General features: G+C 33.8%; 1 protein-coding gene across 1 annotated transcript; it reads right to left on the bottom strand.

The window, feature by feature from the left end:
- Window positions 1-6,167: 6,167 nt before the first annotated feature.
- On the bottom strand, window positions 6,168-7,775 carry LOC127105890 (ATP synthase subunit epsilon, mitochondrial). Its single transcript, XM_051043097.1, has 2 exons — window positions 7,475-7,775; window positions 6,168-6,437 (listed from the first exon to the last, which is right to left on the bottom strand). Exons 1-2 carry the CDS (start codon window positions 7,659-7,661, stop codon window positions 6,409-6,411), a joined length of 216 nt encoding a protein of 71 aa, XP_050899054.1. The 5' UTR covers window positions 7,662-7,775; the 3' UTR covers window positions 6,168-6,408.
- Window positions 7,776-13,609: the final 5,834 nt, after the last annotated feature.

The raw sequence follows: 13,609 nt of genomic DNA, 5'->3' as shown, positions 1-13,609 counted from the left end.
CTCGTCCATCTTATGAAGGGTTGTGGTGAAACCCTAACTGATAAGATGATAATTGAGAAGGTAATGTGTATGTTGACCTCTCACTTTGATCACGTTATCTTAGCTATTCAAGAATCCAAGAATCTTGAAACCATGAAGCTGGAAGATTTGGTTGGTGAAATTAGGATTAACGAAAGGAAAGGGGTTCAAGATTCGATATAAGCACTATAGACTCAGGCTTAGAAGAAGCATAGTGGTTCTGACAAGTTCAAAGGCAAAGGAGACAAGACTCAGAGTAAGAAGTTTTGGTCGAACCCTAAAAAACACAAGTTCGATGATATGGCTTTTGAATCCTCTAAAAGAGGATAAGGAAACTCCTATCAAGAAGACAAGAAGAAAAAAGGTGTGCAATGTTATAACTGTGAAAAATGGGGTCACGTGGCCAAGAATTATTGGTAAGATACAGACAAGGCGTCGACAAAAGGCAAGGAGGAAGGAGCGAATTTTGTACGCCAAGATTCAGATGATTCTGAATATATGGTGGTTATGAGTGCAGTTGTAGATGACCATGTTGAATCCAAGATTTGGTTCCTCGACTCGGAATGCTCAAATCACATAATTGTTCAAAAAGTGAGGTTTGCCGATTTTGACTCGTCGAAGAAGAGCAAGGTCAAACTTGCTAATATTAGCTTGTTGCAAGTAGAAGGTACTGGCAATATAGTTTTTCAAAGAAGCAATGGAGGAAAAGATATAATCAAAGGTGTACTTTATGTATCTGGAATTAAGTGCATCCTATTAAGTGTTGGACAACTAGTCGAAAAAGGTTTCTCATTGATTATGAAAGATGGAGACTTAGAATTGTTCGACACTCCGAATAATTTAGTCTTAAAATCTCCTTTGTCAAAGAACAGGACATTTAAGACTGTGAATAGTTCAACTGAAGTACAATGTATAAAAGCGGTTGTCGAACACAAGCATAGTTGGTTGTGGCATTTGAGGTTTGGAGATTTGAACTTTCAATCACTCAGTCAACTACTTACCCAAGATATGGTAATTGGTATACCGAGTCTGGAGATGCCCGACAAACTCTTTGAAGGTTGTCTAGTTGGAAAGCAATCCAGAAAGTCATTTGTTTCGACTATGCCAATGAGATCCTCTTACATACTCAAAGTTGTACATTCAGATGTATGTGGCCCTTTTGAAGAGCATATCATTGGTAGAAACAAGTATTTTGTTTCGTTTGTCGATGAGTTTAGTCAAAAGTTATGGATCTATGTGATCAAGCACCAGGACAAAGTATTTGAAATCTTTAAGAGATTCAAAATGCTTGTCGAAAACTAGAGTTAGAAGAAGATTAAAGTTCTGCGAACAAGTGGGGGTGATGAATACACATCCAAGATGTTTGAATAATTTTGTGCAGAAAATGGCATTGATCATGAGATAACTGTTTCTTACACGCCTTAACATAATGCAATAGCAGAAAAAAGAAACAAGATCATATTGGACATGGCGAGATGCATGCTGAAGCAGAAGAATTTGCCAAAATCCTTATGGGATGAAGTTGTTTCCACGGTTGTTTATATTTTGAGCAGGTGCCCTACCAAGAAGTTGAATAACAAGGCTCCTAAATAAGTTTGGAGTGGCAAACAACCATCAGTGAGTCATCTAAAGGTGTTTGGCTCTATTTGTTACAAGCATGTTCCTAGTGCTAGAAGAAGGAAGCTTGATAACGGGAGTGAACCTATGATTCTGGTAGGATATCATAAAATTGGTGCATACAGGTTGTTCAATCCAATTAATTAAAAAAATTTGATGAGTCGAGATATTGTGATTGATGAAAATTGCCTGGGATTGGAATTCAAGTGATGAAATTAACAAGCCATTGATGAGTTATGGTTTCAACAAAGCAAGTAATGATGTCGAAGTCAAATATATTCCAGTTGAAGTCGAAGTAGCTATTGACATGCCCGACACCGTCTAAGTCGAAGATGGTGTAGCTAGTACTAGTCAAATATGTCAAGAACTATATGGTGTAGCACATACAAAAGTTATCGAAGTGAATTAGATGTTCAAGTTGAAGCACAATACTGATGGATCGATAGTAAGACATAAGGCGAGATTGGTGGCTCGGGGTTTTCTTCAGAGAGACATGTGTCGACTACTCTGAAGTATACGCACCAGTAGCGAGATCGAAGAATGTTCGACTAGTAATTGCCTTGACATGTAGGCAATGTTGGTCGACATTTCACTTAGATGTGAAATCAACATTTTTGAATGAACCTTTGGATGTATAGTTGTATGTCACACAACCTCATGGGTTTGTGATCTAGGAGGAGGCAAGGGAAGTATACAAATTATATAAAGCACTTTATGGTCTCAAACAGACACTTAGGGCATGGAACAATAAGATTGACTCATACTTAGTTGATTTGGGATTCGTCAAAGGAAAATATAAGTACGATATATATATGTTTAGATTGTGGCACAAGATATAACAATCATCTGGTTATATGTCGATAACTTGTTAGTAACTGGAAGTAGCTTGGAGAACTTGTCGAAGTTCAAAGAGCCGATGAAAAAGGAATTTGAAATGTAAGATATGGGAAACTTGTCTTATTTCCTAGGCATGGAATTTCAAATGTTGAAATAAGTTACGGTGCTACATCAAAGAAAGTATGTCAAAGAGATACTCAAGAGATTCAGGATGGATGATTCGGTTCCTGCATCTTCACATGTCGAACCAAATTTGAAGTTGGAGAAGCATGAAGAAGAAGACAAAGTCGATGCAACTTTGTTTTTGAATCTCTAAGATACGTGTGCAACAGTCGACATGCTATAGGGTTCTCAATCATATTAGTGAGCAGATACATGAGTGAACCAAAGGTACCACACGCGAAGGCTGCAAGAAGAATCCTGAGATACTTAAAAGGATCGCTAAGCTATTGAATTCTATTTTGACGAGACTCTGAAAGCAAATAAGCTATGATTACTTGCTATTCATATGCAAATTGGTGTGGAGATAAGGAATATCGAAGAAGCACGACTGATTATTTCTTTCAAGTGTTTGATGCCCCAATATCATGGTGTTCGAGAAAGTAACTTGTGGTGGCATTGTCATTATGGGAGGCTAAATATATAGCAGGATCTTATCTTATGTGTCAAGCAATTTATATCAGATATGTGCTTGAAGAAATTGAAGTCGAAGTGAAGAAACCTCTGGTGCTGCAGATCGATAACAAGTCAGCCATAAATCTTGCAAAGAATTCAGTTTTACATGGAAAGAGGAAGCACATTAAAGCTAGCTTTCATTTCCTCAGGGAAAAGGTGAATCAAGGTGAACTTGGAGTAAGACATCACTCAAGTGAAGCACGATTGACCAATATTTTCACCAAAGGATTGGAGATCGAAAAATTTCTGAATTTTATATAGAAATTAGGAATAGTTTAGATCGACTATGATTAACATATGTTCGACAACTTGGATTATAATGGGGTATGTTGAGATATAAGATATAATCCAAGTTGTGTGCGACCCATGCCCAAAGTCAATAAGGATTTAAGGTTTGTTACTTAGTTTGTTAATCAGTAGTTAAGTAACTTTGTATATAAATACAGGCATATGTAAAATCACTTTATAACATAGTCATTCTTCAATAATAGAATCCTTATTTTTCATATTCTCTCTCTTTTTCTCTCCTCACAAAAGTGTCTCATGCATTAACATGTATGCAAATATTTTTAAGGAGTTTCTAACAATGAAAAGAAGATTAACAAGTGACAAAATGATGAACTTATTATAAAGGTGTAGTGTTACGAAACAAAATAAGTTTTCCCCATAATTATCAAATCCAGGCAATTTTATTGTTGCATGTACTATAGGACAACTGCAAATTCCATAAGCACTTTGTGATTTGCTGCTAATCATCAACTTGATTTTAATTTCCATAATGAAAAAATTAGATGAAAATATAAATTCAACCAATATGACATTTACATTGGAGGACTTGTCTTATGTGTTCCCTTGTGGGATAATGGAAGACGTGCTAGTCAAGGTTGAAAGTTTTATCTTTCTATTTGATTTTGTAGTTTTGGATATAAAGGAGGAAGAAAAAGTTCCAATAATTATAGGTAGACCATTTATACTAATTGCTAGAGCCAATATCGATTTAGAGACAAGTGATATCATGTTAAAATTCTTATATAAGAATCTTATAATCAAAGGTTATTATGGTCTAAAACTATGCAATGAAAGCCCTACATGTTATAATATGAATGTACTTCAAAAAGAAAGAGACAAAGAAAAATCACCACATCCATCAAATACAAAAGCGAAGGTAAAGTCTCTACACACTCAAGAAAATTTAAGAGTATATCTAACCTCGATCAAAGTGAGCAATGAAGTGTTGATATGTATCCATCACCTTACTAATGCCCATATTAGTATCCTATGTGATTTGAGAATTTACCCAGCATCCCTCGTTAGTCCTAGTTTTCCTTATTGCTCATTACATTCTTATTTTTCCTAGATTTTAATTTTCTTATTGTCTGTTTCAATTTTTGTTTTTTTATATTTTTATTTTCTTATCATTCGTTTCTGTTTTATGTTTCTCTAAAAATCATCGTTCTTTATCACATGTTTTAGTTGTATATTTCTCTTAATCGATGAGTAGTACTCACAACACTAAAATTGTAATGATTTATTTATCAATAAAATTATTTGAATTTTGAAATTTAAGCGTTATATATAGCTCTTTACTTTACAAATGATTAACAATAGTTTGTTTGTGAAATAGATTATATGCTAAATGTGATTGCTCAAGATTGAGGGGGGAAAATCAAAACGTCTAAGAGAAGATTAATCACTAAAGATTTGGGTCTATATCTAATTCTACTCAATTTCTAGATACTCAAATGAGTAAAGTTTAAAATATATATTCATTATTTATTGACTGTTTAAAATATAAGAGAGTGTACATACAATTTAAAATTCTTTAGAAATTGCACATTTTTTCTATAGTTAATTGTCAAATTATCCATACATGTGACAATGTCTTTTTTTTTACCTAAATCCATGTAGGACCAACCCATTTTATTTGTATTATGTATTTCTTGCTAAACCCCATTGAACCTTATATATTTCTATGTTACGATTAAATTATATGACTTTGGCCTAAATACTTGTGATTACTTTTATCTCCTTAAAATTAAGTAGCAGAAAGAAAAATCTCAACTAGAGCAAAATTATGAGTTCGGGATTGATCATGGAATATCAACATTTTAATTTTTGGATGGTGCTCTTGAATTAAACACGAATAAAAAGACTTAGGAAAATTATTGTTAAAAATGATATTAATTGAAAATTTTGTTTGACGAGAATTTAGTAAAATGATTTTTGCATGTTGATTAAATGATAAAATTCAATTGTTACATGTTTTTAAACATATTTTATATGAGATTAATTGTTATGCACTGTCAGTGTAAAAACTTTTACACTATCAATTCATCACAATCATCCGTTTGTATTACTTTTTAAGTGGTTAAAATAAAAGTAAAACATATTAAATAAATCAATGGTTGTGATTAACTGCCAATGTAAAAAATCTTTACACTATCAGTGTATATCAATAAAATTCATTTTATATTAGTTTTGATGCTTTTAATTTTAATCGATTATATTTTTGTATTTTGATAGGTTGTTTTCACTATACAAGTTAGAATGACAAAGAATGGAAAAGACTTATACACGAGAATTGAAACAAATAGACAAATTCCAATTTTAATCGTTTATATTTTTGTATTTTATAGGTTGTTTTCACTATACAAATTACAATGACAAAGAATGAAAAAGACTTATACACGAGAATTGAAACAAATAGACAAATTCCAAGAAGCTTTGAAATTTGACCAACTATTCCTCCATTTTCAACCTCTTTTATATTGGCAGAAGATTGTTTCATCAACGTTCTTGTTAGCACTAAGTGACTAACATGTTGTCGCAGTTTCTGACACAAGAACCTACTTTACATTCTCTTCTCTTATTGCCCCAGATTTCTTCCAATAATTCCCAACGTTGACATCTCAATCATTATTGAGAGGAGTTTTGACCAATTAGAGAAATATAAGAACTAAACAAGACAGTCTATGAAGAATAGTTGTGGTATATATAACTGATCCAAGGCAAACATCACATGAACTTATGAATTACCATTCATTTTATTTGAAATTCATCCTAGGAAGGGACATTATCATGTAAATTCTTTCATTAAGTTTGAAACCATATGTGTTCAAACTTAAATTATTAGTACAATATTTTTCTGTGACAGAAAAATAACAATGGAAAACATCAAAAACCACAGAAAGGTTCAAAATGAAAATCAACTTCCAGCAGATCTCAAAGAATTCTACAGGCATAGGTTCCAGCCATTCCAAATCACTGATCTGGGGTGTCTGAACGAAGAGCTGAAATAAATAAATAAATTAACACTTCGATCAGAGGTAATACAGCAAATATACAAAACGACATAAACTCGGTGCTAAATGCAAACTATAAGGAGACGACAACAGAAAAGGTCATTTAGTCAAACCGAATGTTAAGAGCAATCAACAATATATTTTATATTTTACTTCAATTTCCACCCTTTCTTCTTAGATCCCTATCACGTGTACATCTTTTTCAGCTTCTAAGAGTGTTTTGTACAAACTTTATTGCCTTCAAGCAAAAGCAATTTATGCTCAAATGATTTTACTCTAAAAGCAAATTAGACATAAAAGCCACGCGTAAATTTATAAAACTAATGAAAACATGACATTAGAATGGATTCAAAGCATACATGAATACAAATTTAATTTAATTAGTTTGATAATATATGATATACATGAAGATCACACTGTTACAGTAAGTTAGAAACAAGCAAGAAATGATATCAGCAAGCAGAATACATAGAGTTTGGAATGACAAAAGCTGAAAAAGCATCCTCACAACATGATTTCTGGGTTTTGTGAAGTAATGAAATAGACTAGCAGGTAAATGAGTGAGTCGCTATGAAACACATCCTCTAACACAAACACGGGCACTTCGACACGGCTAATGTCCATAATACAGGACACCGGGGTACGACAAAATTTGAAATTGAGAATAAAGATTAATATATTAACCTAAATTATGACTATCATCACAACGGTTATACTAAGAAATTATTTAAAGGCAATCTTAACTTAAATAATCCTAAGATAAGATGAATCATATATTTTCTAACAACCAGTTAATCTTATCATAACCTGCCTCATATTTAGGGTTAATTTGATACATTCAAGAACAAAACAACAACGCTGGACAAATTCAAGGACCAAAATGAAATGTTGAACATTTTCTGAAAATTGCGAATTGAAACTAGGTTATGAAACAAAAGCTAAACATGATAGTAACTAGATTTGATTGAATAGATTGAAATTAGGGTAGGAAAGAAAAGGTAAAGATGTGAGAAAAGGGATCGTACTAGGTTTTTCAGGCTTTCCGTCGATCCATTTGGAAAGAGAGAAATGAACCTTTTCGCGAGAGATAGCTTCGGTTTTGTGAGGTTCCTTGAGGCAATTTCTGACAAGATTGGCGCATATGTTGGAGTACGTTATGTATGTCATCCCTGCTGCTCTCCAAAACGGCACTGCTCCGCCGGCTGAGGCCATGGATCGATTATCTAATATCAATTTCTCTCTCTTTTCGTTGTTTCTTTCCTCTTAGCTTGTCAACACTTGATTCGCTACGGCTACACTACCAGGAAAAATGAAGAAGAAAGAAGGAAACTATCGGGCCTGGGCCTGGGCCTAGTAATAAATAATAATCAGTAATAAATAAATAGAAATAGGCCCTTGTTTTTTCGAAAATTTTATCATGTACCTCACACTTATCCACTACCCCGATTTTAAATTTATTTTTTTTAGTTTTACTTTAATCTTTTAACTTTTTTTAGTTCATCTGATATTTCTGAAATTAGATATTGCGTATCCTATTTATGTGAATTGCAAGACTTGATTTTAAGACATCTAGTATGTTGAGTTATTAAATCGGAGAATTTAAAATCATGATTTTCGATTTGTATATATTTTACACAGGAAAACATGTTGCATAGTTATTCGATTCACAAAATCCAACTGGATAACTTTTTCATATATTTTTCGGTTTTAAATTTTTCTACTAACCGGATAACTTGCATTTAAGTGTTTTGGTGATGTTTTCTTTTATAAGTCGAATTTCTTACTTCTAAGTATTCCGATACACATTTTTTTAATTTTTTTATGTTTTTTTTTAATTTCATATTTGGATATTCCTGTGATGATTCGCGATACAAATATTATATGGGTAGATACACTGAGATATTCTCTACTACAAAAAAATTGTTACATGAGAAGAGGCGAGAATGTAACACAAAGTGCTATTGAGAAATGTGATTGTCCATTCAAAATTAGGTCAATGCCGTTAAAAGATGGCCTGGTTGAAAGATGAATGTAAAATATGGATTTCACAACCATGGTTTACCGGATAAATTTGAAGGTCATTCATTTTTAGGTCGACTAAATGCTGATGAACAGTAACATATTGTTGATTTGACAAAATGTCATGTTCCACCAAGACACATATTATTGTCATTGCAAGAACGAGGTGCAGTAAATATGACTCGGATCGCGCAAATATATAAACATAATAGTAAGATTCAGAAAGACATCAGAGGTCCTAAAATGGAAATGCAACATTTGTTTAAGCCGATAGAGGATTCAAATTATGTTTACTATAGTAGAAAAGTATATGAGTCAAAAGTTGTGAGAGATATCTTTTAGGCCCGCCCATAATCAGTGAAATTGTTGAATATATTTCCTAATGTGTTGATTATGGACAACACGTACAAGACAAACAAGTATAGGCAACCTCTGTTTGAAGTAGTTGGTATGACATCAACTTAGTTAACATTTGTTGTTGCATTTTCCTATATAGAATCTGAGTAGACAAAGAATTTTTATTAGGTATTGGATAAGTTGAAATAGTCATTTACTAATCAAGGGTTATGGCCACAAGTGATTTTGACTGATAGAGATCTTGCTTTGATGAAAGCAATTGAAACAATATTTCCAAGGATAATTAATTTGTTTTGTCGATTTCACATTAACAAAAATATGAAATCAAAGTGCAAGGAATATATTGTGAATGATATGCAAGAGTCGGCAGAGAAACTATGGTATAAACTTGTAAGGGCTAGTGATGAGGTGGAGTACCATCAACAATTGCAACAACTTAGGCACACACATGTTGATTTTATACCATTTTTTTTATTATATGAAAGACACATGGTTGACTCATCCTAGGCATAGATTTATTGGAGTATGGATCAACCAATTATTGCATTCAGGCAACACCATGACTAATAGGTATGTTTGATTTTAGTCATAGTTTGTTTATCTTAATATTATGGATACTGATTTGTTTTTTTAGGATTGAGTCTGTGCATTAGAAACTAAAGCAAACGTTGGAGAACAAATTAGGTGATATGTGAAAATGTTATGAGGCTATGAATGACAACCTTAAGGTACAATTAGGCAATATTAGAGCTTCTGATATGTGAAAATGTTATGAGGCTATGAATGACAACCTTAAGGTACAATTAGGCAATATTAGAGCTTCATTTCAGGAGAGTTTTTATGAAGTTGAGCATGCGCACACTAGTCCATTTTATGGGAATTTGCATGGACCGGTATCAATAGTTGCTTTGAGGCACATTATTGAATAGTGGTTAAAGGTTAACATTGTGGGTACAAATACCCAAATGTGCGGGTATACTCATAAAAAAAGTATATGGGTTACCTTGTACTTGTGAGTTAGGGAGATACACATTAAGTGGTGACCTAATACCAATTGATGTTATTCATATCCATTTGAGAAATCTAAGCATGAAAGATGAACAAAAGGTAGATGTAGAGGATGGATCAAATGTGGACATGACCAAATCAGATCATACCATTTACTGATGACATTGTTGATGTTGGGAGTGGTGGAAATTGTGTTTTTAGAGTCATTGCAGCATTGCGTGGATATGGTGAGGATGGTTGGTCAATCATTCATCGTGACTTGGATAATGAAATTAAATGTTCTATAAGCAGTATCTATGAGAGGTTATTTGGAAATCGCTTATAAGAAGTGAGAGAATCCTTTATGATATCACATTTAGGTCCTCATTCACCAGAGAAATGGATGGCATTATCAGATATGGGTTATGTGATAGTAAATCGGTATAACGCCATTCTCGCCTCTTTGGGTTATCCTAGTTTGACTTTCTTTCCTATAACGACTTCATAGTCCGCTAATGTGTCCATTTACTACATTGTGTTTGTAAACCAAAATCACTGGGTTCATGTAGTTAAATATTCATGTTTGTTGAGTTAATTACTTATTTTTCATTTATGCCTTACTTATTTTCCTTTTGATATTAATTTTCTAAACATGTCAACATGAATGAAGGATTTTTGTTGCCAACAATCACATTGGATTGGAAGAAGTATCACACACCAAATACAAATTCTTGGATAATAGGATTTGATGGACGGTTACAACATTGACAACACCTTATGCATGTAGTTCTACAATATGTTAGATTATAAATGTAATGTGATTGTTATATTTTGGATTATATTAACAATTGACTTCATGTTATATTGAATTCAAGTTATGTTTTGGATTATACTGCACAAGTCTTAAAATAGTACAAAAGTATTAAAATAAATAAGTCTCGTAATAGTAAATATATTACACATGTCTGGAAATACTACATAAGTCTCAAAGATAATAATGCATCAATCACCATAGTCCTTATCAACTTGAGGTATTGGTCTGTCTTGAGTTATACGTAGTGCTCGAAATACCTCAGCAAATTTATCGTCGTCCTCATCAGCCTCGTGACGATGAAGCTCATGTGAAACAAATGATAACCTCATATCTGACGTCCCTTCGTCATAAATAGGAACGAGGACTTGTCTCACCTCACCCCGACGTGGCGACATCAAACAACTATGTGACACCTTATAACACCGATCCAAGTAATCAATATCCACATCATATGAGGTGGTAGCGAAAACTGGCAGACATATCACTTCCATCATGCTCGCATGATATGAAATCCACTTAAAATCCACATTAAGTGTGTCAGAATCAGGAGGTGGATGCGGTATGCATTGGCTATATCCAAACAGATACATACATTTGTCAAGTAAGTATAGTACATATGTGTTATACCACTTCAAGTCACCCCTATACCGACATATATCATTAAATGGACGGTGTTGTCTATGATCCTAAAAAGGGCGCCAAATGACACCAACACGTGTCAATGCATCCAACACAAACCTAATATCATCAACCTTTTGTGCACATTGCTTGTAAACCCATTTCACCGTATTGGGAAGTGGACTACCGCTACCAACAATCTTAGACAATCCTTTTTTGCCAACAGTTGAAAAATACTCATGAATCCAACACGGTTACACAACATGAATATTATAAATTAAAATAATTATCAATTAGTAAAATAAGTCAAAATAAAATTAAAATTAAACATTTGTACATGTAGTAGAAAGGCATATCCGTCGAGTTGCTTGCAAGTAAAGAATGAAGAATCTCCTAAATATCTATAGTGTGTGACAAGTGCAGTTGTCCCCAACTATATCTACCACATCCAGCCAAGTCCCTAAATAGTGATAAATACTTTTCCTCTACAAAAGTAAAAGTTTTGTCGATAAAAATGGTGTAACCTACCAACAACAACAACATATAGGCTTTAGCAGCACAGTTAAATATACTATTAGCTCGGTGGCGCATAAATACCCCCTTCAACCAATCCAACCTATAATAAACACCCTTGGGATTATGGACATATTCGGTTGTGTCCTCCAACGAAACACCCAACAGATCAATAACAAAAGTAATATCATTAGCATGAGTGAAACCTCGTGTGGGGTTCCAAAACTCCCATTACATGATAAACGAAGAAGACAAGAAACATCGTCCAATATAATGGTCACTCGCCAAATGGCATATGAAAGGGCAATGTTTCTGGATGCCATCTTTCTTCAAGTGTTGATACTAAATTTTGATCTATCCTCGACAAATTGGTTCTCTGGAGAAAGTATAGACTAGAGTCAGACAACCATCTCTCTATCAACAATGGGAGACCGTGTGGAACTCATCCTATCAATTTGCTACCATGTGCAATATTCTTCAATTATTTATCCGGATTTCACAACCAAAATCTTCTATATTCATTGGGGCATCTTGATCTCGTTGTTCCATTCCCCTTTTCCTTCCTTTAGAGGGTTTTGATTTTTTTTACCATCAATAATTTCACACGTCATCATTCATAGCGATGCTTCTCCTATATTTGTTACGTCTTCCACATAATCTTCTCCTTCAAGGTTGAGGTCGACGTGTTCCAGGATCTTCGTGGCTAAGTCACTATATGGTAAACAAATTCCTTTTCTTTTGCTCCCAACATGTATTGGATCACCTCATCTGCCCAGTTTGTTTCAATTTTGTTGGCAAGCAACCACACAGTTGCAACATCGGACTTGGTTAAGAGACCAGTGTTTTTTTTTCTTGGAAAAAAAAAGTATATGGTATTGCATATAATGAATTAGAAAAATGTCCGGGGTGCACAAAGCCTAAATGGAATTGAGAGAGTACTAAAGATTTTGGATTTATCAGAAATGAAGAGGGAACCGTCTTATATTTGAAGTTATCACATTGTTCACCTGGCTTAAAGAGAGGTCCATCACAGGGATGATCCAAGTTGTTTGCAAAACATTCCTTGGTGGTAGTGAATTATAAGTTTTATTCATTTTGAAGTATCCTTTTAATGAGAAAGTGCAAATTCGACTATTGTACTGGGTTATAAATATTGTTTAGTAGATCGTTCTCCCCTTGCATGTCTAAACTGCAGGTAATGAAGTGTTTCATGTACATGAATTATAGGTTGCGACGAAATTTGCCTTGATGTCTGACCTTTGACTAGATGTAGGAAAGGCCAAAAGGTAATGCTTAAAAGGTACTTTGTCCAACCGCCAGAGGTGCTGGATTTTGCGGCGTTGGAAGTGAATGAAGAGTAACTATTACTGGAGTATATTCAATCAGAGGAGGAAGAGTAACTTCCCTCACGAGATCAGAAGTGTTTGTTGCGACAACAGTTGCGACGACAACATTGTTTATGGTGGTCGAGCGAGTGGTTTTTGATGTTGTCATGCTTGTACAAGGGAGAAATCTATACTCTAATAGAAAAAAGATTGGTGATCCAAAAGAGAAAAAGATTATTGATCTGAATTCACGATAGAATGATGGTGGTTTTTCATGGAGATTCACAAGATTCAAATGTTAATTCCCACAAACCGCACTAATGTTTAGTACAAGAACCAAAGTAGGTGAGAATTGAATGAAATAGATGTCAGATAAGGTGGAGTGAGTTTTCGATACGATAAAGCAGGGGTGAATCTGCAATATTAGCATTCTAATATTCAAGTTAGTTATAAAGTGAAAAAATATGTGATGATAGAATATGTGAGTGGAAAAATAGGATTTTTTACCAATATACCCCACATTTTCA

This window comes from Lathyrus oleraceus, chromosome 7 (genome assembly GCF_024323335.1).
Source record: "Lathyrus oleraceus cultivar Zhongwan6 chromosome 7, CAAS_Psat_ZW6_1.0, whole genome shotgun sequence".
Lineage (NCBI taxonomy): Eukaryota > Viridiplantae > Streptophyta > Magnoliopsida > Fabales > Fabaceae > Lathyrus > Lathyrus oleraceus.
Note: the sequence above shows the minus strand (reverse complement) of the source record. Positions and strands in the feature narration are given on the sequence as shown.